We start from the raw sequence: 23,685 nt of genomic DNA on the forward strand, positions 1-23,685 counted from the left end.
GATGACATCCCTATGTGACTGTGACTCCACACAGAAGTCCCAGTATGGTACAGGGCATAATCTTTAACTGTGCTCTTCTCCTAAAATCTGATGACGAGCTGCTACCTGCAGGGATTATGGGCATCCACTGCATGTGAACGCTCTTCGTGCCCCTCCCTTGTCAGTGTAAACTGCAGTGAGCTCCACTTTCCCTGCTCACCAGATTGCTTCATTTTTAACCGTGAAAAGAAGATCCAAGATTGTAAGACCCTGGACAAGATCACATATCAAGAGGCCAGAAAAGAGTATGAGCATCTAAATCCCAGACAAATAGCACAATCTTATGCTACAGCTGCAATGTCATCACTTTCTCTGTCGATGGTGCCTTCCTCTGTTGCGCCTCTTACAGTGGGCCCTCAGAGCCACCCACTGATACCTGCCCCCCAGGTGGTTAGGGGCCCTTCTGGTGCTTCCACCACACCCACTTCGAGAGCATTGGCTCCCCATGTGCCAGGGACACTGGTCCCCATCTCCCATCTGGAGGCACCTCATCCTCCTGTGGCTTCTCTAGCTACCAAGAGGTCCCTTGGGACTCTTCCTTCCTTGGTTCCTGCTGGTCCACAGCCAGGAACCACAGGCTGCTTTCCATTGGACTTCTTGTTCCTCCTGTGTACCAGAAACCAGTTCTGGGAAACCTTCTCAGTCCTTGTCTTCTAAGAAGAAGAAATATAAAAAGAAGTCCTCTAAGACAAAGGAAATTATGTGCCCCCCCATGCCACTAGACTCTGTATGTGCTCCCAGTGGCTCCTGAAGCACCAGATCTCCCCAGGCAATGCGCCACAGAATCTATGTCAGTGGATCCCCTGATGTGTCGGCCAGTGGCAGTACATGACCCTTGGTCATAATCTGACACTCGCCTCCCCTCCCGGTCACGTCATGTTCCCACAATATTTAGACACTCTTACATTCCAGTAGAATTGTAACAGATTTTTGCACCACCTGGCTGAACTATGGCAGCTTTTAAGCACATAACCTGCATTCTATAATGTCATCCAGGAATTGTGGTTTCCAGCATATTGGACCTCTGCCTTTCGTTAACTATTGAGGTTATTTTAAGAATCGTACTGACTGTGAGAGCATATCAAGTGGACTTCATATGTATGTGCTGGATTCATATACAGTTACCTTGTGCCTCTTGATACTCCGTTGGAGGCTGTGGCTGTTTGGGCACGGGCACATCAGGATTTTACCATCTGTAATGTTTATCACCCTCATGATGATGATGATGATGATGATGATGGTGTCTCAGGATGTACTGCTTGCATGACTTGCACCAGGACTTGTGTCATGCACTTCTGTCGCCATCATACTGCCCATCCACACCCAGTTTTACTTCTTGTAGTTGAGACGCACCACTTTGTAGGACTAGTCTTTGATTACCGGCTGGCGTGGCTTCCCCACCTTCGCCAACTTAAGCGAAAGTGCTGGCGACACCTTAGTACACTCAACTGCCTCAGTCTCACTCTACAAACCCCTGGTTCTGACACGTCTTGATTATGGGAGTCTTGCGTATGGTTCAGCATCATCCTCAGCATTGCAGATACTAGACACCATTCGTCATTGTGGGGTCTGACTAGCAACAGGAGGGTCTGACTGTTCACCATGCGGAGCCAAATTCCCTGATATTTTTTGCTAATTTTGGTACTATTTTCGTTGTCACGTCGAAGTTGGTTTGGTGGGAAATGAACTGTCAGTTTTAGATTGTACTTGAACCTTGAGGAGATTAGAAGTCAAAAATAATTTTAAAATTCAATAACTATCAATTACAAATATTAGTAAACCGCCAACCTCAGGTTTATAATATTTTGACAAAACTACAAATTTCACAATATCTCATAAAAATCACAATATTCATTATTTCACTAAAAATCACTAATTTTGTGCCATCATTTTTGCAAAATTATCCTGTCCATATTGATTTGTTTGATACTTATTCTTTTTCACAGCAGTTTTCAGATTTCATATTCGAATGTAACTTTTTGTTAGCATTAGGAAATGAAAATTTATGAGCTGCTTGGAGAAAAGTGGTTTCAGGGTGTATTTTGTATGTTTTCAAAAAATAGTTTCACTGTCATAAAGTTTATTTCTCTTAACATTTTTACAGTGGTTCTGTTGCCAGTGTTTTTATTCGCAGTGCTTCAGTTCTCACGATACTCTCTGATTTTATTGGATGTAAGTACAAATGCTTTGACTTAATACCTAATAGGTGATAAAATTTGTATTGTCATAAACAACATAAGTAAGAAACTGGTTTGATTTCCTTCCATTTAAACAAGTAATGAGAACGATACAGTGTTTCAGTGAGTATGATGTTCATTTTAAAGGCAATTATTAACAAACAATTCTGCTTTATCTGATTTTTGAATAGCGCAGTGTTTCTTACCTAATACGTAAATATGAGGCTGGGTACTGACTATCGTTAATGGAAGCTGTGAACTGTCTTAAATGTACTCTCATTTGGAGGAAGGAGGTATATCAGTAGTAGTAGTGCTGCTGTGTTGATTACATACTTCGTAAGATGGAAGAGTGTAATGGTGAAGTTCTGTGACCATTTGTTTTGTGCAAAGACAAGCTTTAGCTACAAATTGCAACACTCAAAATAATTAACTGCTTTTAGCATTGATGAGTTATGTTTAGAAATAGTAAATGCCACCTACAAAATTCAATTTGATGAAAAAAAAAAAAAAAAAAACTTTACTGACTTCCTGCTCCATAAAACATGCAAGTGCAAGTATGCACAAAAAATTCCCCTCTGTTGCAGGAAGAAACAGCCTTTTATCTTAATCTATATCTAGTGCTACTGTGTGCATTTTTTTCATTTGCTGTGCTCCTGCCAACTACCGTAAGATTCTGTCCTTATCTATTTGTATTGAACTGCAGTGAAACTTTTTTCCCATATTAGGTGGCGCCATTGCTTAGCCATATAATCTGCTGTAAAAATGGATAATCTGAAACGTCAGAAAAAGTTGACACTGGTTAAATACCATAAACACACTTTATGCTTATTTTCACATAAACACCCAAATTATAAATTATTTTCACACAAATTTCAACCAGTGAGTCTTATGTACAGAAGTAATCAGTTGGTATTCGGCCTCAGTGGCCAGAGACAGTAGTTGTGTGTGTGTGTGTGTGTGTGTGTGTGTGTGTGTGTGTGTGTGTGTGTGTGTGCGCGCGCTTTTTTTGTTGTGCCCACCTGCAAATTCACATCTCTACATGGTGAGTAGCAATCTATCCATTTCGTGATAGTGTCATTATTCGATCCTGGATTTTCCATTGTTTGAAGTAATTAGTAAGCTTTGTGTATTACATACAGCACAATCAGAGAGGTGTTTTACCAACATTAGTTGGACTGAAGTTGTTTCAATTTGGTGTTCCAAGTAAACCATAATTTTTGGGCAGCTGTCTTGTTCCTTCTGGACATCTCAGTGTTTTCAGAGTGAATGCCTACTTCATCAGTTAATCCATCACCATCACCATTACCATTAATCCATCACCATTACCATTACCATAAGTCTCTGTAAGTCCGTCTTTATACAGATGGTTGTGGGACCTCTGATATTCGATATAAATGTAAAACAAAGCACCTGCAGCCGTGTAAATTTCCAGTTGTTACTTTATTGCCACCAGTTTCAGCACTAGATTACCCTACCTTCAGGTCCGCTGATTGACGCATAGGAAGATCCCACCTCTGATCCAGTCAAAATAGGGGCCAGCATTCGGTGACTGGTATCCGTAGATTTCTCCTTAGCATAGCAATCCCTTCAATCATTGCTTTGCTTTCCGACTGTTAGACAAACACCAAAGTTTGTCTTAACAACTATGCAGGTGGAGCAGCTCTTGGGACAAGAGAATGTTTGATGAATGGGCTGGCCTGGCCTGTGCTGAGTGCATGTGGGATGTATTGGGGAGATGTATTGTGCAACATCCACATGTACCAAAACCATATAGCGGTTGTCAATCACACTGTTGGAGGAATGGGACACCCTACCACAAGAACTCGTTACCAACCTTGCAGCATGGGAACGTGCATTACCATCCATAATGCTCACACACCCTATTAAGAACTATGTCCCACCATTTATAATGTCCAGGGGACCATAAAAAAATCATGATTTCTATCTAGTACAAATTTCATTAAGCTATGTTAACTGGCAATGACACATCATGTGAAAGTTAATGTCGTCCTTAAGTTCTGCACACCAGTTTATATCATAACTTGTCAGTCAAAGCAGCTGCCACTTGCTTCTATAATAAATTACATAGACTACATACTTCACATCACATCATTCCAAAAATTCAACTCAGGCACTTCATTTACCACTTTGTCACATTTCGTAAAATCCATTTGGTGAAAAACATTTTCTTTAAGGAACTTGTATTGTATCACAATTAATTTCCATTACAGACTGTTGCACTCACCAGCTTTAGTACAATACAGTGAATGATCTGCCTTTTGACTGATGAGTACCACATTTTCTTCACAGCATATTGCATAGTTGGTTCATGATGAAAAAATATTCCATTCATTTTACTTTTGAAATAGAGAATGTAGCGTATTTTGGCAGTGTGGCTGCCATCTTCTCATGATCCTGACTATTGGCAAAAAAATACCATTTTATGGCGCTGCTAAAGGAGCCTCAGGCAAAGAAAACAATACTACATTGCCAACGTCACATGAAACCAAAAACCCTCCAGGGGCTAAGTGTTTGTTTGCTGGGTACAGCCCTGGCAACCTCGGGTTCCTGAGCTGAGGACTGGTAAGCGCTGCCAGTCCTCTTTTCCCATAAGCTCTGTGCATGCTTCAGCAACCACTGTGCAGTGCAGCAGTGAAATGTTGTATGTTTCGGAGAACAGGGGCCCTGGCTTCATTGTCTGGACCACGAGAAAGGTACACATCTCTATAAAAAGACCATCAACTTCAAAGTGTGCTATGTGCCTATGAGGTGAATGGCTGTTGAGGTAAAATAGGCTCTAGCGGGCAACCTCTAGGGCACCATCGGTCCCCCAGTTGTCTAAGGCCTGCTCAGGGATGCAGCACTCTGCTGGGGCCAATGTTTGTTTCCCTAGCATCTCATGGGATTTCTGTGGAACTGTCTCACCAAACTACTACTACTACTGACAGGGCGGGTGTACTGTCATATAGTACCTGCACCCCCTCCCTCTCATAAGAGAGAGCTTGGTTGGTCACTCCTCCTGAGAAGTATTCTCAGAACCATAGTAACAGGGCACTAGTAAGCCATAACACTTTCATTGTAATCATGAAAACGGGGAGAATCTTTGAGAGAAGATGTCCCATTCTATATTCACAAGGCATCGGAGTTTGTTGCTGGGTCCCTGAAAAGTGTCAAACAACTTTGTAATGGAACATTTCTAGTCGAAACTGCTAATTCAAACCAAGTATCTAAGCTTCTGGAATGTAAGGCCTTAGAAGCGAGTTGCATACCGCACCTAACTTCTACAAAGGCTCTACCTGCTCCAATATTATTATGGAGACGGACCCTGCAAGTTATGTGAAGAATGGAAAACAATGGGCATCACAGAAGCGGTGAACTATATGAGGAGAGCCAGTGTCACATTGGAAAAATCTGCATCATTTATTCCAGAATTACTTGAACACATCATTGCAGACTATATCTGTCTTAAGGGTCACCTGTTTGTTTCCAACACAATGCGATGCTTCATATGCCAAAGATTTGACCCTGCCACTATGGTATGTAATGGGAGGGCTACGTGTGGAAATTGTGGAGGCTCAGCTTGCAGATCAGGCAGTTATTGTATACTTCCTGCAAAATGTATAAACTACTCTGGGGATCACCCAGAATGGAGTAGAAAGTATGAGGATTGCAACGAGGAAAGGAAAATTCAGGAGTAGAAAGTCACAAGACTCATACCCTATACTGCAGCTGAAATAGCTTTCAAAGCTTCACAGCCTCTGATTTTTACTACTTCTATTCAAGTACAAGCACGTGCACTTGTTAGTGTGTGGGGGGCGGAGCTACACTTGAACCAGAAATCGTTTGGAAGTCATTGTCGATGGGCTTACAACCTAAGCCACATGCTGCTGCCCACCATCAGAAGCCTATTAAGCTGTCCCTTCAGCTCAGCCAACCAACTCCTCCCTAAAGTAAGCAATACCGTCACCCAAAAAGTAGTTCAAAGTCGAAGAAAGTGCCAGTTAAGCCTTCGGATTGGCAAGCTCTCCCCATCTCAGATCAGGACTTTATTTCTGAGGATATGGACCTTCACTTGGAGCAACTGGAGACCCAGGCACTGACAAACGTTGCCTCTGACCTTCTGGGTAAATTGCTGCCACCAAGGGAGAAAGACAAGACCAACCATTGCTAATCAATGTTTCCCACAAGGACTTCTGTATTGCAGTGGAATTTAAATGGCTAATAAAGACATGTGGAAGAATTACAGCTCCTGGTCCAGGATAAACTTCTACATCTGCTTACAAGAAACTCATTTTAAAGTGTCCAACACACCTGCTGTAAGGAGTCACCACCTGTACAGGAAGGACAATATTACTGGAGACAGGCTAAAGGTGGAGTGGCTGTTTTCATTGAAGACAGATTCCATGCCTCACCTGTCCCTCTTACCATGGCCATACAAGCAGTTGCTGTGAAAGTTCTAGCATAGCACCATTTAACATCACTGTGTGTTCCTTCTATCTTCCACCTCATTATCCTTTGGATGCAGATGCACTGACAGAATTGTTCTGGGCACTCCCTCATCGTTGTGGGGGACTTCATTGCACACAATGTGCTTTGGGGCTCGGCTACCACTTGCTCCAGAGGTCGAATTATCAGGTGACTTGTCCAGTCTGAGAATACCTGCCTTTAGAATTCAAGTCAGATGGCACATTTTTCTCCACAGCTGCAGGCACTTTTTCAGTGATTGACCTTTGTTTTTGCTTCCCAGCTATTGCAAACTCAGTTTAGTGGGAAGTGGCTAAAGATTTATGTTCTAGTGACCACTTCCCATTGTGGATCCAACTGCTGCCGTCCCCTGCGGATCCAGGGATTAGAATGGGCATGAGGTATTCCTGCCTGTCATATGAGGTGACTAAAAGGAGTTTCACACGTTTCGGCCTTTATGTGATGGTCCCCTGTAGGGTTTGACCTCCACTCTTCAAAATTATCCCAAAGAGCAAGCCAACTGCGGAAGGGCGCCTTACAAGGTGCATCGTGTCCATCGTGCATTGCAGTCCCGCCCATTCTCCATCTCTTGCGTGAGGACACCTTATTGGGTGTGTGTTCCACCATGCACTATGCAGTGTCGATTTCTGCATCGACAATGACCATGGACTTCATTGCTTCTGATATTCAGCACGGTAGCCAGTCAGTTGAGGTGGGGCTGCCTTGTACCTTGTTGGTTGTAGCCCCCTGACAACGCAGGGATCGCTCTGCTGATGCCTGCGCCACTAACTCCCCACGTATGCCAAGGGGTAGATGCCCATCCCCCTGGGGCATCGGGACTCCCAGCAATGGCCATCCTGCAAGGTGGCCTTTGCTGCAGCTGGATGGTGTCCGTGGGGAGGACACCTGGTCACAGTGGGTGGCATCAGGGTGGATGACACACCATGAAGCGTAGTACATCGTCTCTTGCTGGTGGTGAAACACCAGCAGTCTATAAGCGATCACGAGCTCAATTCAATGCATAGAAATATGACCCCAAATCGTTCCCCTCCCTGGCCATACCATGGAGGAACATCAGGCTAAGGATGGCAGCGGACCTTATTCGCCTAGGTACCTGGTATGTTCGAGAGCTGATGGGGAATCTTTCATGACGAAGCCTCAGTTTTTTGTTGAGCATGTAGAGGACAAGTTCGGGGAGGTAGAGGCCTTGTCCAAAATGAGATCTGGGTCAGTCTTGATCAAAACAGATTCATCTGCCCAGTCACAGGAGTTACTCTCTTGTGACAAGCTGGGAGATGTTTCTGTAACCATCATGCCCCATAAGAGCTTAAATATGATACAGGGTATCATATTTTGCAGTCCGACAATGAGCTGCGCACCAATTTAGAATGGCAAAGTGTACATTTCATCCGGCGTGTCCACTGGGGTCCGAAGGATAATCAGGTTGCCACCGGTGCCTTCATCGTGGCCTTCAAGGGTGATACATTAACCGAGAAGGTCAAGGTGATGGTCTACCGCGGTGATGAAAGCCCTATATCCCTCCTCCAATGCGATGCTTTAAATGCTGCAAATTTGGCAGTATGTCTTCCCGCTGTACTTCCAGTGTCACATGTCAAGATTGCGAACGTCCATAACATCCCAATATTCCATGTGCCCCGCCTTCCACCTGTGTCAACTGCAGAGAGCACCATTCGCGTTGCTCGCCTGACTGCAGGATTCTCCAGAAAGAAAGGAAAATCATGGATTACAAGACGCTGGACTGACTAACCTACACAGAGGCTAAGAGAAAATTTGAACACCTGCATCCTGTGCTTATGACATCGTCTTACGCCGCCGCTACAACAGTTCTGGCACCATCAGCTCTGCCAACCCAGGTCAGCTCTCAGAGCTGGAAGACTACACCTGTCTCCTTGATGGTGGGGGCATTTCCCTCCCTGTTGCTCCTGCACCACCTACTTCAGGAGCAACCCCCCCCCCCCCCCCCCCCCCCCCGCCCCCCAACCGTCGGGGACGTCTGGCCCCACTATTAAGCTGGAGAAGCGTAAGTCTTCTTCGGCTTCTCTCGCTAGGAAGGGGTCCCTTGGGTCACTCCCTTCCCAGGTTTCTTCTAGTGGGAAAGACAACACCCGCCAGTGGATGAAGAGCCCAAAAGCAGCTGGTCGTGGACTGGGTAACTTTCACCTCTGCTGTCACTGCTGAATCTCCCCCACACAGTAACATTGATGTGATGGTTGAGCAGGTGACTAGCACAATTGTTTCTGCAGCAGAAAATGCGATCCCTCGCTCTTTAGGGTGCCGGAGGTGTAAGGCAGTCCCTTGGTGGTCGCCGGAAGTCTCTGAAGCAATTAAGGAGTGTCGGCGAGCTCTACAGCGGCTTAAGCAGCACCCTTCCCTGGAGCACCTCATAGCCTTTAAACAGCTCCATGCCCATGTTTGCTACCTTATCAAACAACGGAAGGAGGAGTGTTGGGAGAGATAAGTCTCCACCATTGGATGCCATACGTCACCTTCCCAAGTCTGGACAAAGATCAAATGTCTTTTCAGGTACAAGGCCTCAACAGCTGTCCCCGGTGTTATCATAAATGGTGAGTTATGTACCAATGCAAACGCGATTGCCGAGCACTTTGCTCGAGCCTCTGTGTCAGAGAATTACCCCCCAGCCTTTCGCACACTCAAACGGCGGCTGGAAGGGAACATCCTCTATTCACTACACGCTGCAGTGAATCCTATAATGCCCCATTTACAGAGTGGGTGCTCCTCAGTGCCCTTGCACATTGCCCCGACACAGCTCCTCGACCTGATGGCATCCACAGCCAGATGATTAAACATCTCTCATCTGACTACAAGCGACATCTTCTCATCATCTTCTACCAGATATGGTGCGATGGCGTCTTTCCATTGCAATGGTGGGAGAGCACCATCGTTCCGGTGCTCAAACCCCATAAAAACCTGCTTCATGTGGATAGCTATCGGCCCATCAGCCTCACCAATGTTATTTGTAAGCTGCTGGAATGTATGGTATGTCGGTGGTTGGGTTGGGTTCTGGAGTCGTGTGGCTTGCTGGCTCCATGTCAGGGCGGCTTCTGCCAGGATCGCTCGACCACTGATAATCTTGTATCCATCGAGTCTGCCATCCGAACAGCCATTTCCAGACGGCAACACCTGATTGCCGTCTTTTTTGACTTACATAAAGCGTACGACATGACTTGGTGACATCATATCCTTGCCACATTGTATGGGTGGGGCCTCCAGGGACCACTCCTGATTTTTATCCAAAACTTCCTGTCGCTCCATACTTTCCATGCCCAAATCGGTGACTCCCATAGTCCCATCCATATTCAGGAGAATGGAGTCCCGCAGGGCTCTTAATTGAGTGTGTCTCTATTTTTAGTGGCCATTAACGGTCTAGCAGCAGCTGCCGGGCCCTCTGTTTCACCTTCTTTGTATACAGACGACTTCTGCATTTCATACTGCTGCTCCAGTACTGTTGTTGCTGAGCAGCACCTCCAGGGAGCCATCCACAAGGCACAGTCATGGGCTCTAGCCCACGGCTTCCAGTTTTCAGCTGTAAAGTCGTGTGACATGCAATTCTGTCGTCGTCATACCGTTTATCCGGAACCTGCACTTTACCTTAATGATGATCCACTCACTGTAGTGGAGAGTTATCAATTCCTAGGACTGGTTTTTGTGGCTCGATTGACTTAGCTCCCTCATCTTCGTCAGCTTAAGCAGAAGTGCTGGCAGCACCTCAATGCCCTCCATTGCCTGAGCAACAATAATTGGGGTACAGCTCACTGTACGCTTCTGCAGCTCTACAGAGCCCTTGTCCAATCCCGAATTGACTATGGAAGTGTGGTTTGTGGTTCAGCAGTGTCTTCAGCATTGCATTAACTCACCCTGTGCACCACTGTGGGGTTCAATTAGCGACAGGAGCTTTTAGGACGAGTCCGGCGACCAGCATACTGATGGAGGCTGGTGTCCATCCGCTGCAGATCAGACGTGTGCAACTGCTCACCAGTTATGCAGCACACATTCATAGTTCCCCTGAGAATCTGAATTAATGTCTCCTTTTCCCGCCCGCAGCAGTACATCTCCTGCATCGGCGGCCCAGACCGGGGCTAACGATTGCGGTTCGCGTGCGATCCCTTCTCTCCGAACTGGAGTCGTTCCCCTTACCACCTCTACTTGTGGCCCATTCACGTACACCTACTTGGTGCATCCCTCGGCTGCAGCTTCATCTGGACTTTTTGCATGGCCCTAAGAACTCCATTAACCCCGCCACTCTCCGCTGTCACTTCCTCTCGATTCTTGACGTGTTCCAGGGCTCTGAAGTGGTTTACACCAATGGCTCAATGACTGATGGTCACATAGGCTTCACATATGCTCATGGAGGACATATTGAGCAGCACTCCTTGTCAGTTGGCTGCAGTATTTTCACTGCAGAGCTGGTGGCCATGTCTTGTGCTCTTGAGTACATCTGCTCATGCCCTGCCGAGTCATTTCTCCTGTGTACTGAGTCATTGAGCAGCCTACAAACTATTGACCAGTGCTACCCTCGCCACCCTCTAGTAGCATCCATTCAGGAGTCCATCTATGCCCTGAAACAGTCCCGCCATTCCGTGGTGTTTGCGTGGACCCCAGGACAAGTCGGAATCCCCAGCAACGAACTTGCCAACAGGCTGGCCAAACAGGCGACGCAGAAACCGCTTCTGGAGATAGGCATCTCTGAAGCTAACCTGTGTTCTGTCTTACACCGTAGGGTTTTCCAGCTTTGGGAGACAGAATGGCATAACAGCACACACAACAAACTGCATGTCATTAAGGAGACTACGACTGTGTGGAAGTCTTCCTTGCAAGCCTCTCACAGGGAATCAGTTGTCCTCTGCCGGCTCAGCATTGGCCATACGTGGCTAACGCATGGTTACCTACTCCATCGCGAGGACCCACCTCAGTGTCGCTGTAGCTCCCAAATGACAGTCGTCCACCTCTTGCTGGACTGCCCACTTTTAGCCGCTCTGTGGCAGACTTTTAACTTTCCCAGCACCCTGCCTTTGGTGTTGGGCGACAATGCCTCCACAGCAGCTTTAGTTTTACGTTTTATCCATGAGAGTGGGTTTTATACTTATGTGTAGGTTTTAGCGCATGTCCTTTGTCCCTCTGTGTCCTCCACCGTAGTGCTTTTAGGGTGGAGGTTTTAATGTGTTGCAGAGTGGGTGGTTTTCCCTTTTTATTCTCGTGGTTGACCAGCCACTGTAATCTACTCTCGTGTTTTACTCTCTTCTGTTTCTAGCGTCTCTCTTTAGTTTTCTTGTCCTCTTTTGTTCCTTTTAGTGTTTGTTGCCTTCCCTTTGTTCTTGTGGCTTTTCCTTTCTTTCTGTTTTGTGTTATATGTTTCATCCATTTTATTCTCACCCTTGTGGCATTGTTTTATTAGGAACAAGGGACCGATGACCTCGTAGTTCGGTCCCTTCTCCCACCTTTAAACCAACCAACTGCTGCCTCTGACTGGAGTTGACAGGAGACCACAACGATACATGAATCAAAGGGCAAATAGGTTGCAGTACAGTCAACAGACTGCGTTTGAACAAAAGGATTGTGCACAGGAGACAGTGGCCCATATCACTTGTGAGATCTAGCGGGCTGCTGCATAGTCCATCCTCCAGTCCAGCAACCAGCTCAGATGATGGTGTGTACCTTGGTGGAATGACAGCTGTCACTTGGCATTCAGAGCCACATGAACAGCTCTGTGGAACTTCAAACACCATCCAACTACAGAAAACCTTCTTGCGATCAGATCTGTTAGAGCACATGTAAGGCAAGTGATAAAAGAACAGAGGAGGAATTCCTTGAAGGAATTCACAAGTTCCATTAATCGATCCATTTCCACTGTGCAAGTTTAGGAATCAGTCATGTAGATTTCAGGCAAGGACGATACACATACCTTTACGGCCTTGTCAAGAAATGAGGTCTTGGTGGACGTGCCTAAAGACATGGCTTATGTTTTAGCTGAACCTTTTTTACAGTCATTGTGTCATCCAAACAAGATCGTTCATTTCAGGTGTTCTGTAGGATTGCGGAGATGAGGAAGCTCCATGTCTTCTCGCATTATGGGGAAGTCTACAACCCTCCATTCTCCATGTGTGAACTGGAATCAGCTCTGTCCACAGCCAGACACACTGTTCCAGGAGCTGATGAGATTGATTATGTCTTACTCCATCATCTGTGCCCTGAAGCAAAAGGACAGCTCCTCTCGTGTGTCAGATGTGGTTTAATGGACAGTACCTCATGACTTGTAAGGAGACAATATTCCATTATGGAAACCAGGCAAGGACCGTAGCACCCCTAACAGTTATTGGAGTGTAGTCCTTACCAGTTGTATGGGTAAGACTCTTGAACTCGTGGTCAACCACTGCCTCATCTGGCTGCTTGAATCCCAAGGTCGCCTGAGCCGCCCCCCAGAGCGGTTTCAGGTGTTAATGTTCCACCCTTGACAACTTAATTCTGGTGGAGACAGCGATACAGGAGTCCTCCTTATGCCAAAACCACTTGTTTTTTGTGTTTTTTGACCTTAAAAATCATATGACACTACTTGGAGGTACAACATCCTTCTCCAACTTCACAAATGGGGACTACATGGACGACATCCGCCGCTTCTTATCCACTCCTTCCTCGAGGACCGGTACTTTCAATATCATATTAATGATGCCTTGTCTGTCTGTTACATTCAAGAGAATGGGGTCGCCGAAGGCAGGGTACTCAGTGTCACGTTGTTTGCCATTGCTATCAGTGGCATTTCCTCCACAGTCAGGAACCCTTTCGAATGGTTTTTGTTTGTGGATGACTTCACAATCTTCTACCCTTCCTCCAATCTTTCAATGACGACAGGACAGCTACAGCTGACCATCAGGAGGCTGGAAACATGGGCTAAGACAACTGGTTTTCAGTTCTCACCAAAGGAGATTATGTGTGTCTATTTTAACCATGCTTGTCGAAGTTTTAACCAACCAGTGCTCACAATGTGGGGGGGGGGGGGGGGTATAATATTTTACCGTTTTCAGAAAACTGTACACTTTTTCACTCTAAAGTGCCTCTCGTCATTGAATGTTTTGAAATGCCCCAGTGGAAAAGCAGGGGGAGCTGATAGGTCCCACCTCCTGCAGTTTTATGGGGCATTTGTTCAATCACGTTTGGAGTATGGCAGCATGGTCTACGGATCAGCCCATATTTCCTACCTCAAAATGTTAGACTCTGTCAATCATGAGGGAATTCGGGTATCGACTGGCGCCTTTTGGACCAGCCCGGTCTAGAGTCTGTGTGCAGAAGCTGGTCAACCACCAATCTTTCCTTTTGGCTTGACAGGTGGTGAGAATCTCAGCATTACTGAAGTCAATGGCATTTAGTGCTGTGGTCCACCCCAACTTTGAATGGATTTCAGGAATTGGTCCCATGCAACCAAGCCATTCGGGCTACATGCTATTAACTGCCTGAAAGATCTGGATTATCAGACCTCCGAATACACAGCCAGGTAGGGAACGTGTTGCCGCCTCAGTGTCTTCAGAGGCTCAGAACTTGCTAAGGTGCAAGAAAACTTGTTCTCCAGGTTACAATTTTACAGCTTTGTTTTCTTCCATTTTAAGTGTGTACCACAGTTTTATCATTGTTTATACAGAGGATCTCAGAAAGAGGATGTCCTTGGTTGTTCCACTGTTTTATATGATACGGTTTTCAAAGTGTGTCTTTCGGAAAAATTTACAAATTATGTTGCAAAGTTAAATGGCATTATGATGGCAATGGAGAGGATTCACAGGCATCACTATATAAGGTTTCTTGTCTGTTCCGGCTCACTTAATACAATACAAGTACTTCACCAAATGCAGCCTGTAGACCAGCTGATTCCGCTCATCCACGACTCCTTACAGCAGCTCCAACACGGTGGCAAGGAGGTGATCCTTTTGCTGGTTACCTGGCCACACTGGGATACAGGGAAATGACATGGCCGACAAAGGAGCCGAAGAAGTGTGTCGGGATGGTGTTGTCCATCAATGTCCCATCCCATTGGATGCTGTCATCTCATTTTCTGATAGACGCATCATGTGTCAGTGGGAGACTGACTGTTGCAGGTGACAGAAAACAAACTGTGGATGCTCAAATTGACCACACAGGCATGGCAGACTTTGTCAGCCTCACTGCTGGAAGGAGGTTTTGCTTACCAGGTTGTGCATTGGACATAGCACCTTAACACGTGGCTTCCTCGTCTGGTGGGAAGATCCACCACTCTGTGAGGTTTGTGGTGTGCCACATTCAGTTTAGCATATTTTGGCAACACGTGTCTTATATACTGATATGAGGGCAGCCATCAGTCTCGATGGAGCTCTGCCCACCATCCTCACCTGATTCCAGTGTTACAAGAGTGGTGGAATTTGTGAACTGTCGGGCCTCGCCCCTAAATTGGTGGGGAAGAGAGGCAGACTAATGCATTATAAACTGCTCTGCATGTGGGACAGCCTTCGTACCCACCCTTGAGACTGGCATGCTGCCTTTTTGTCAGGGCACTTTTGACCAGGATGTTGAGTGCCCCTCACCTAAAATCATTACAATCATGAAACCAAAAGAAGGCATTTGCATAAATATTTGAGAACAAAAATATTGTAAATATAATAACATATGAATATTTAGCAGTCATTGTACAGATGGAAAATGAAGCGGTGTCACAAGCACAATATTGAACCCCTCCGTTAACCATCGTTCTTGCTGTGGTGAGGTGGCTGGTGTGCCTCAACGAAACAGTTATGCATACCATAGGTACCACCAGTTTGGAGAGAGACTTGACATATGGGTCCTGAAGAACAGGGACAGCTGCCATTCATTAGTTTAAGGGGCAACAGTCTGAACGACTGATCTGGCTTTTTAATATTGGTGTGCGCACTATTGAAAGCGCGGGGGAAGCCATAACCATTATTTATCAAGAACATGTAGCACTACTTTACGTTTTAATGGTAATGATGTCCTCTTGGATAAAATATTGTGGAAGAAAAATAGTTCCCCATTCAGATCCCTAAACATAGACTACTGAGGAGAATGTCATCAGAACACCAAATATTGGCATTCTACAGTTTGGAGTGTGTAATGTTAAGTCAGTTAATCTGGCAGGTAGGTTAGAAAACTTGAAAAGGGATATGGATATGCTAAAGGTAAATACTGCAGAAATTAATGAAGTACAGTGGCAGAAGGAACAGAATTGGTAGTCAGGTGAGTATAGGGTTATCAGTAAAAGATCGTGAAGGTGTGACACCATAGCAGGACTAATAATGAATCAGAACAGAGGAACGTGGGTGAACTGTGTTCACTTTAGTGAACACGTTATTGTAGCCAAGGTGACACTCGCTAGAATAGCAGATGTGTATATATATATCTGCTAGCTCCATAGATGATGAATTTGAAAGAATGTATTATGAGAGGAAATATATTATTCAGATCATTACAGTACAGGAGGCGAAAATTTAATTGTGTATGGAGACTGGTATTTGATAGCAGTAGTGTGAACACAAGGCCTGAGGAAAGCATAAAAGGGGAATTCGCCTAATAGAACTGTGTGCAAATCACAGTTTAATTATTGCAAACATATAATGAGTGATGGTAATATAAATGGAAGAAATCTGGAGACACTGGAAGGTTTCAGATAGGTTATCTAGTGGTAACACAGACTGCAAAAGAAGATTTTAAACTGTAGGGTGAACTCTGATCCTAATTTATTGCTTATGAGCTGCAGATAAATACTGAAGAAATTGCAGAAAAAAATTGGAATTGGAGATGTGACCTGGATCAGTTGAAAGGTAGTTTCAAATGGAGCATTAGGTAGCTATTGACTGCTCTGAGAGATGAAATACTGAAGATGATGAAGGATCAGATCAGCAAAAAGACAAAACTGTAGAAATCCTCATATAACCCATAGGATATTGCATTTGAAGAAATGAGTTGATATAAAAATGCAGCAAATCATAGTAGGCAAAAGGAAATGCAGGCATCTAAAAAATACATCAGTGTACCATACCAGTTTTTGGACTGAAGACAACAACAGTAATATATCATTATAAATTAGATAAACCAGTATGGATTATTAAATAACAACGGTATGGTAGTTATGCTTTGTGAAGCAAATTTTGTTTGTTGCTGTGGTATTCCTCATTAAAAACTACAGCGATTAAAACATTTTTATAGACTTTGTCTGAATGCAGAATTACATAAGAATGCTGCACAACATGAAAAGCATAATAGGTTTGACTCTTGTATTTTTATAGGTGGCTGTTTACTGTACCTTTTTACATTTACAGCTCTACAAGCCCGTTTATGGTGTGTGGTGGAGGGTACTTGTGGTAGCACCATCACTTGCCTGCTCCCTGTTCCATTCACAAATGTATCACAGGACAAGTGACAATCAGTAAACCTCCATATGAGCTGTACTTACTGTGATTTGTCTCTCTTGGGATTGGTTGATGAGAGGATACGGAACAAAAAAAGTTCTAATGAACTTACCATCCAGAAAAGCATGGTTTCCATGCTAGAGACCATTTATTCAGTCATAAATTGTTACGGAGACTGTGGTCTAATGTGCGCTGTACCATGCAGCCACAGTTACAGTGTGTGGAAAATGGCTTGCATGTGCTTCAGTGCATGTGTGTACATGCACAGAGTGTTCTGTCTTACACGTTCAATTCAGTCAGTACAGCAATTCAAAAAAGAGAGGGATTGAGAGAATGAGATTAAACTTCTCTCCTCCATACCTCCTCTGTGTTACCACAGATGACTTGTCACTCATATCATTTGTACTACAATTGCAGTACAACGATGTGCCTATTTGCTTCCACCGCTCTGAGTGGAATGCATAAGTTCTAATAAATGTTCACCTACCTGGAGTCTTCTGTAGTTGTCCCCTGCACAGGAAACAGCACATAGGTCATGAATTCGTTATCTTGAGGCTGTAAGAAAATCTTAGGAATGATATTACATGAATAACTAAATTTTCAGTTATTTTTGTTTATATGGGATGCCACTTGCTTTTTATTAGAAACTGCACAATTACATTCCACTTTAGAGTCCCAAGTAATTTCCAGTCTTCAACAAGATAATTAACTGCGTATTTCCGTAAATACTATCATACGGTTCTCGACTTCATGTCCAAATAACCAGAGTTTGTTGACACCATCTGTGGCAGACATGTCTGTCCTCCGACACTGCCAAACCAGCTATGATCTTGCAGCCGAACAATTTTGCCCGCCACCCGAGTTAAGCATGACCCAAAGATAAGCAAAGTGCCTCGTCTGCCTTTTTGTTTAGCAGGTATTCATTATTCTGCTGGTTGTTAATCCTTGTGAAATAATGGAATGATAGTACACTGTTGAGAGATGGTTTAATTTGAAATTGAAGTAAATGCACTGTTCAGTTTGTCCAATATTAATAACAGAACATTATTATTTTGGCATGTAACTTCTGAATGCAGCAGCCAATTGTGCAGAGAAGGACTACAATTTAGGCTGTAACCACCTGTCATCGGTACCTCACACCACATTATGTCATCTTGCCATTGCTGCATTCTCAACTGCTCTAAGAAGAGCTTCTTGCACCTGAATATGATGGCCGGAAATCCAGAAATATTACTCCAGGCAGCATCTGAACAATGTCAAAGGCAGCATGAGTAAGCTGTTCCGGTGTCTCCACATCTGGAGTGGGCTCTGCATACACGATGCTTTTGAGATAGCTCCATAACCAGAAACCTCATAGGTTGAGATCCGGTGAATGAGCAGGCTATGCAACTGGACCCCTTAGTCTGATCCGTCAACAAGGGAAGACACTATTGAGATGCGTCCACATTGTAACAGTGAAGTGGGCTGGAGCACCATCATGTAGCTGCCACATAACCCTTCAAATCAACAATGCCACTTCTTCCAGAAATGCCGATAGTTCCAGCCTGTTAGGCGACGTAAAGGAAGGAAGACTGGTCCCAAAATGAGGTTGTCAGTTATCCTGTCCCACATATTCCAGCTGCACCGATGCTGATGATTTGCTGTGACCATACGATGGGGGTTCTGCGTACTATCCCACAGATGACTGTTATGAAAGTTGAAGACACCTCTCAGCGTAAGGATGGTGTCATCTGTGAATAGGGTGAATGACGCAAATCCCGGAATTGTTGAGCCTGATGAAGAAACCAATGACAAAACTGCTCCAGATGTGGAAATTCTGTCGGTAGTAAGCCCTGCACACGCTTTAAGTGATCAGGGTAGTAAAAATTGTCATGGAGAATGTTCCACTTGGTCATCGGGGTTACCCTGTACTGGCGGGCCAACTGCCTGATACTTACATGGCGGTTACTGCCGACAGTGTTAATCACATTTTCGTCCAAGTCTGATGTGGAACATTTCAGGTACATCCTTAACAATTTCTTGATTCCTGAAATGACTGTCTCAAATGGACGATGAAACACTATTACAAACATTGAATGCTGTGGTTGTTGTCGGTGGGAATAGGTTACTACCTGGCACCCATTGCCATTTGCCTTTCTGTAAGTAAATACCATGTTGGCGAGCTCTGGATTTGAATATGGAACCACTGTGTACAATGCTGTATCACATCCACTGCAAGGTGAGTCAGTGAGAGAAGTGAATTGGACACAACATTACCAATTACTATGCCAGGAGAGGGCACGATGTATGAGGAACAGTACCGCATTCTAGGAGGAAACCATGCATACTGTAACTGTAGCTGCATGGTACAGTGCGTATTAGACCGCAATCTCCGTAATGAAGTATGATTGAATAAATTGTCTCTAGCATGGAAACCATGCATTTCTGGACGTAAGTTTATTGCACCTTTTTTTGTTCCGTATCCTCTCATCGATCAGTCCTTAGAGTTTGTATGTGGGGGGGGGGGGGGGGGGGGGATCACCTGCATATTGCTCAGCAGTTTTTGGATCATACAATCTCAAAATTACAACTCTAAAACACCTTATTGGTGGGTAAAAGGTTCTCTTGCAGTGTCTACCACTGGATTTTGTTGCTCATTTCTATAGCATTCTTGCATTTACTAAATGAATTTGTAACAAAATGTGCTGCTCTTTTCTTTTTTCTATCTTCTCTCTCTCTCTCTCTCTCTCTCTCTCTCTCTCTCTCTCTCTGTCTCTCTCTTCTATTAATCCTACCTGGTAAAGGTCTTCTATTAATCCTACCTGGTAAAGGTGCCACACTAACAACATTACCCGAGAATGGGGAGAACAAAGGTTTAATAAAGCCACTTGCGTTTCTGTACAATTGTTCCGTCGACTCTCAGCCTAACCGTAATAGTTTGTTTCATGTCATCATTGCATTTTGTCACTTTGAACATCTACTCTTACATTTTTTATAGTTAATGTCAATACAATTTTTCCTGTCTGACAACTATAATAGTAGTCCATATCAGTAGCCTTTGTTTGCTATGAAATTACTGTTGAATAAAGAATGCGGGGTGAGGGGGACTGTACTTATTTACTTACCACAGTATAGTAAGTGTTAGCCTATGTCTACCAATACTTCGTGTCGTTTTGCCCCCCCCCCCCCCCCCCCCCCTCCCCCCGCCCCTCCCGGTTCTAGTAGTTTGATTAGGGATTCACTTTAGGGATCTTACCCATAAAACACTTTATTTTATATCCAATGAAATGATAAAAACTTGTACATTCTTTCCAGGATTTGGGACAGAACTCATGGTGGGCAGCTAGGCTGCTTATCTCACTCGTCGAGTTCCAGACATACAATATTCTGAGGCTGGTCGCCTTTGTGGAGATTGTCCTGATGCCAATTGCCGTTTTGTTAATACTTGTGTAAGTTTTCTTCATGATCTTAAAATTAAGATATAAATTTTAAAATGTGTACCAGTTACTCACTCTGTACATGGAGCAAGCAGTAGTAGAAACCAAGAAAATTTTGTAAAGGAAATGAAAGTTAAAGGGAAGTGGTAAGAACTTTAAGGTTTGCTGATTTCAATATAATGAATGGCAAAGGACTTGGAAGATCATTTGAATAAATGGATAGTGTCTTGGAAAGAGGTTATAACATAAATGACAATGAGAGTAAAACAGGGATGATGGAATGTAGTCCAATAAAATCAGATGATACTGAGGGTTCTAGATTAGGAAATGAGATATTGAAAGCAGCAGACAAGTTTAACTATTTAGTGAAGTGAAATATGTAGAGGTGGCAGAGGTAAAGAGGGCTGGCAATAGCAAGAAAAGCTCTCTTGAAAAAAGGGAATTTGTAAACATCAGATATAAATATGAGCTGCTGGTCTTGGGTGCAAGATAGTTTAAGAATGTTGAACACGAAATGTCAGTTTCAAACATGAAGATTGTTGAACTTTCTCAAACACCAGTGGATCATTGTATTATGTTGAGAAGTTTCAGATCTTGTCCTAACATGTGAACAAGGAATTGATTCATGGTGTGCCATTTCAGCATTAAGGAATGGTGTAATCATAAATTGTGTCCCTTTTTATTACTAATTTTTTGTTCTGATAAAAATTTAGTCACTTGTACAGCAGTGATTCAAAGCCTTCCATTTTTAATGCACCCTACAGATATCAGCATCAATAGACAGAGAACAAAAAAGGAACTATTACTCACTGAAACATCAAATAATTAAACTTAAACATTAGTTGCAGAATTTGCCAGCACTTAATAGAATGCAGAAGCTGGTAGTAAGATCACAGAACAGAATGAGATTCATTGCCTGCTAGCGTGCCACTGTTCTTCTTTAACAGGTTTGTTATAGGTTTTCTCAACTCGTGGGAAAAATTGATTTCTCCATTTCAAGTGGCCAGACAATGTAGGAGTTCGAAAACCCACTAAAACTCATCCTTCGTATTTGGTTCCTGATTACATACTACAAGGTGATTCAAATGAGTTTTTTTGTTTATTATTATGCAAATGATATAATAAGAAAAATTACACATACATCATTTTCCAGTGTAGTCCCCAGATGTGTAAAGCACACATTTCATGACTTTGGAATTGCATGGATACCTCGTGAGAAGAATTCTTTTGGTTGTGAATAAGCATTTGCGCACCACGATTTTCACCTCGTCATCATTTCTGAAATGCTTGCCTCCCAGCACTTCACTGAGCGCTCCGAACACATGAAAGTCACTCAGGGTGAGGTCTGGCGAATAAGGTGGATGTTAAACACATTCATATTTCATCTCCCTTATTGTTGCTTCAGTTGAGTGAACAGTATATGGACAAACATTTTTGTGTTGCTTGTCATTTACTCAGTTACTCAGGGCAAGATGACTTCATAGCATATTTGAGTGTGAGTTACTGGTCACTGTTAACCTCCTTTCCATGTAATGTTCCAGAATTATTTCTTTTGCATCCCAAAAGAAAGTGAGCATTACTTTTCCTGCTGAAGGTTAAGTGCAGAATTTATTTTTGGCCCCCCTGCTCGTTCAGGGGTAAGAATAGGCCTGCAGTATTCCTGCCTATTGTAAGAGGCGACTAGAAGGAGTCGCTCAAACGTTTCGGCCCTTATGTGATGGTCCCCTGTCGGGTTTGACCTCCATATCTCAAAATTATTCCAAAGAGTGAGCCGATTGGGGAAGGGCGCCTTACTTGCTGCATTGTGTCCATCGTGCGTTGAGACCTTTCGCCAGCTTATTTGTCGTTGCATTGCAGTCCTGCCCGCTCTCCATCTCTCCATGGATACGTTTCTGTGTGCACTTTCCGCCATGCAATGTGCAGTACGGTTGTGTGCACTGATGACGACCATGGACTAATTGTCACCTAATATCCAGCATGGTAGCCAGTCCGTTGTGGTGGGGCCACCATGTACCCTGTTGGTTGTAGCCCCCTGACAACACAGGGGTTGCTGTACTGATGCCTGCACCATTAGCTCCCCACATATGCCAAGGAGTAGATACCCATCTCCCTGGGCCATCAGGACTCCCGGCAATGGCCATCCTGCCAGGTGACCCTTGCTGTTGCTGGGTGGCACCCATGGGGAGGGCCCTTGATTGGAGTAGGTGGCATCAGAGTGGATGACACGCAATGAAGCGTGGCGTGTCTTCTCTTGCTGGTGGCCAACCACCAGCAGCCTCTAAGTGTTCGAGGGCTCACTTTAAAGCTAACATGTATGACCCCAAATCGTTCCCCTCCCTGGCCGCATCATGGGAGGAACGTAAGGCTATAAATGATAGCGAAACATATTTGCCTCGGTATCTCATCTCTACCAGAGCTGATGAAGAATCCTTTGTGTCTGTGAAGCCTCAGTTCTTTGTAGAGCGTTTAGAGGACAAGTGCGGGGAGGTGGATGGCTTGTCCAAAATGCGGTCCGGGTCAGTCTTGATAAAAACAGCATCCTCTGCCCAGTCATGAGCCTTGCGCGCTTTTAAGAAGATGGGGGATGTTTCAGTTACTATCACACCCCATAAAAGCTTAAATATGGTCCAGGGCATTATTTTCCACCGGGATCTTCTTTTACAGTCCGATGACGAGCTGTGCGCCAACTTCGAGCAACGAGGTGTCCATTTTGTCTGGTGCGTCCACCAGGGTCCGAGGGATCATAAAGTTGCCTTTATCTTGGCCTTGTAGGGTGACACATTACCTTAGAAGGTCAAGGTGATGGTCTACCGTTGTGATGTCAAGCCATATATCCCTACCCTGATGCGGTGCTTCAAGTGTTGGAAGTTTGGCCATATGTCTTCTCGCTGTGCTTCCAGCCTCATATGTCGTGATTATGGTCGTCCATCCCATCCTGATACTCCATGTGCCCCGCCTCCCATCTGTGTCAACTGCGGAGAGCACCATCCCCCTTGCTCGCCGGACTGTAAGATTCTACAGAAGGAAAGGAAAATAATGGAATACAAGACCCTGGACCGACTGACCTACACTGAAGCTAAGCAGAAATTTGAATGGCTTCATCCAGTGCGCATGACGTCATCTTATGTCGCCACTGTCACTCCTGCTACAGTTCCATCAGCTGCACCA

General features: G+C 44.5%; 1 protein-coding gene across 2 annotated transcripts in view; it reads left to right on the forward strand.

The window, feature by feature from the left end:
• The window catches only part of LOC124804718 (Krueppel homolog 2), a 52,395-nt gene that overhangs the window by 5,754 nt on the left and 22,956 nt on the right, over positions 1 to 23,685 (forward strand). For both annotated transcript variants that reach the window (XM_047264990.1, XM_047264991.1), the window contains 2 exons: positions 2,144 to 2,211; positions 20,396 to 20,529. In XM_047264990.1, coding sequence (XP_047120946.1) covers positions 2,144 to 2,211; positions 20,396 to 20,529 — 202 coding nt within the window. The remainder of the gene's footprint in view (positions 1 to 2,143; positions 2,212 to 20,395; positions 20,530 to 23,685) is intronic.

The sequence above is a fragment of the Schistocerca piceifrons genome, chromosome 7 (genome assembly GCF_021461385.2).
Source record: "Schistocerca piceifrons isolate TAMUIC-IGC-003096 chromosome 7, iqSchPice1.1, whole genome shotgun sequence".
NCBI lineage: Eukaryota > Metazoa > Arthropoda > Insecta > Orthoptera > Acrididae > Schistocerca > Schistocerca piceifrons.